The sequence below is a fragment of the Spea bombifrons genome, chromosome 1, assembly GCF_027358695.1.
Source record: "Spea bombifrons isolate aSpeBom1 chromosome 1, aSpeBom1.2.pri, whole genome shotgun sequence".
Classification (NCBI taxonomy): Eukaryota; Metazoa; Chordata; class Amphibia; order Anura; family Pelobatidae; genus Spea; species Spea bombifrons.
Window position 1 is genome coordinate 85,001 of NC_071087.1, and position 2,803 is coordinate 87,803.

The 2,803-nt window shown below is 44.7% G+C and overlaps 1 protein-coding gene across 1 annotated transcript in view; it reads left to right on the forward strand.

Annotated features, from left to right (window-relative positions):
- Nucleotides 1-2,704, forward strand: part of LOC128498250 (uncharacterized) — a 16,913-nt gene extending 14,209 nt beyond the window's left edge. The window contains exons 6-7 of the mRNA XM_053468471.1: nucleotides 865-1,207; nucleotides 2,312-2,704. Coding sequence (XP_053324446.1) covers nucleotides 865-1,173 — 309 coding nt within the window. The 3' untranslated portion in view covers nucleotides 1,174-1,207; nucleotides 2,312-2,704. The remainder of the gene's footprint in view (nucleotides 1-864; nucleotides 1,208-2,311) is intronic.
- The last annotated feature ends 99 nt before the right edge of the window (nucleotides 2,705-2,803 follow it).

The window sequence follows — 2,803 nt, forward strand, 5'->3', positions numbered from 1 at the left end:
GAAAATACACACACATGCACCAGGGACCCCCAGTGTTTGGAGGATGCTAAACACTTGGAGTCACTGGTGCACAGTGGCTATTTTACTACCTGCTGCCATCACTCATGGATTTTTTTTATTGTTTGAATGGCCCCTTTATCTAGATCGAAGATGAGGCTGTGAGGGCATCACTGGACAACACTGAAAGGGCTATGAAGAGGTGACATAACATCTTTTTTATCCACAGGTTGGCCCCTTTCACTGTCACTGAATGGGATGGAAGAGATAGGGAGATACAGGACGATACAGGAGATACCCCTCCCATGGGGTATTTTTATACATTTAACCCCTTGAGCAAGGGATGGTGGTGAGGATGGTGTAGTTGGGAACTATATCCCTCAGGGTTATTTTATTACCGTCTCCCTACCATGTACATGGTGGGGGAAGGGAGGAACACTCAACGGCTATCCTTGCGTAATAGAGTGTCCCTTTATTAAATACATTTAATGGTATTGTTGAAGGTGATGATTTAACTAAATTGCGAATGTTTCAGGTGGGGACATGAAGCTAACTGGTATATCCTCTCATGTCCTCGCCTGAAACACACAACATTTAATGTCATGGGCACTCCCTTCGCTTGCAAACTGTGTACGAGTCTGTTCAGTTGGGGGCATAGAAAGGGAAGCATGTACTTATCCTAATTGACTCAACCATCACACAGTAACATGTAACAAGCACCATGGCTTGATGTGACCTGTTTGAGTGGCACGTGGCCATTTGATGTTTCACATCCAGAATGATTCTTTTAGCTCTTAGAAGACTCTCTCCACCTCTCACCTTCTCAATCCATTGTTTTATGTTCTTTTCCCCTCTTCTTTTTGAAAACATCCAGACCAGACTTTCTTTGGGAAACATGTCTACAGACCCCATTCCTACAGGGCATATGTCCCCAAGACCCCCCAAGCTTTCTGCCCTTACCCATGTGCCCGCTACCCCTCTAAGCTTTCATTGGTGGCACCTCTGTATCGAACAAGTTCTGTGTCGCACATTGGTGGAAAGCAACAAAAATGGTGGCCAAGCTACAAGGCTTCGAGTAAAACCAGCAGCAAGATACCCTGCAAACCACTGGCGTACATGAAAGGGGTATACAGCTTATACCTGCCACAAACTGGGGCATCTAAGGATAATATTTAAGGGCTTCAGACATTGTGCTGAAAAACAGATTCAGGTAAGACCCATACGAGGCGCTCCAGCAGAGCTGAGGGGGTAACGTGTCTGTGTTACATGACCTAAACCTATAAAAAGACATCTGCATTTTCCCCTGGCTTGTGGCCCTAACATATGGCTCCTCTGAGCCAGCTTCATGCATGGACTTGTAAGTACATCTGACGCATGAGCTCCAGGAGCTTTGACAAGAAATGTTGACCGACACAGCATGTGCAGCTGCCTCGCATGTTTACATCCTAACAATAGATTATCATTGTAACATTGCATGTTTTATCCAGTGCCATGTTGTAGTGTGTGTGCAGTGCTGTCTATACTAACACAATTAACATGGTCTTTATATTGCATGGCTTAAAGACATCAGACACCCTAATTCGCCCACTAATGGACAAGGAGATGGAGGAAGTGTTAATGAAGATGTGGTTATCACTAAGGTGGTCCCGTGGGATCCCAGAGATGTCTTGTCCGGCATTATGTCTTTCTTCCGGCCAAGATGGCTTTAGTAAGTGACACTCGCCCGTCTCAAACGGCTCAGCCATACTTTCGATTGCTGTAAAAATCATCATGCATTCACGGGTTACTGTGTTTGCATTAATCGTGTTTCTAAATAATATACCCACGTTCGGCTCACACAAGCCATGAACACAAACATTTCCCGGTATATTTGATGTCAGAAAGAACGGGGTAACTCAACTGACCTGGATATGCACACGCAGGTGCATGCATTCCACATGTGAACACCCCACTAGAAACCTGAATACATGGGTGACTCACGCAAACACCAGTTCCCCTCTTCGCTAGTCACACAGGGCACATGGGCTCCCCCCATCGCTAGTCACACAGGGCACATGGGCTCCCCCCCATCGCTAGTCACACAGGGCACATGGGCACCACTCTCTACTGGTTCCTAGGGGGCACATTCTCTGCTATCTGCTAATCACCTGGGAACACATGGCTGGCACTCTTCACAGGCCACTTGGGGACACATAGGCTCTGCTCTCCACCAGTCCCCCCAGATGTGAGTTACTGTGTGATCTGTGCGTGTGTCGCTGCAGCGTTGTTGGTCGCACTTAGCTGCTGGTAACTGTGATTTTCATCTTCATTTTAGGTCATGAATTTGGGCAGATTTACCATTTTGCCCCAATCGGGTTCAGTGTTTCCTACCTCTGAGTTTTGAAGTGATCAGAAAGATGCTGTTCTGTGACATACGACATATCTGCTCCTCGTGGCCGGGCGATAATGACTATAAATTATTCTCTATATATAATAAGTATATGAATCGGCATTAATATTATTACTGTGTCTTTTGATTCAGGCGAAATCTTTGAATAATGTGAGTTACACAGAAATAAACCTGTCGATCAGCTAATTAGTAATATTTAAAAGTTAATAATCATTAATCGAAGCTGAATATACATTGTCCGATCACGCTCTCATTTCCCAAACTTCACCCTTTTCCTTTCCTCTGGTGAATTTGTGATGATGTCTGCAAATAAAGGTTTGAGTAAGCAATGGTTCACCTTTTCAGTTTGGGTCAGAATACAGAATTTGGGTAATTACAAAAAATGTCTGGTTTTAAAGAAAATCTTGCACTGCTATC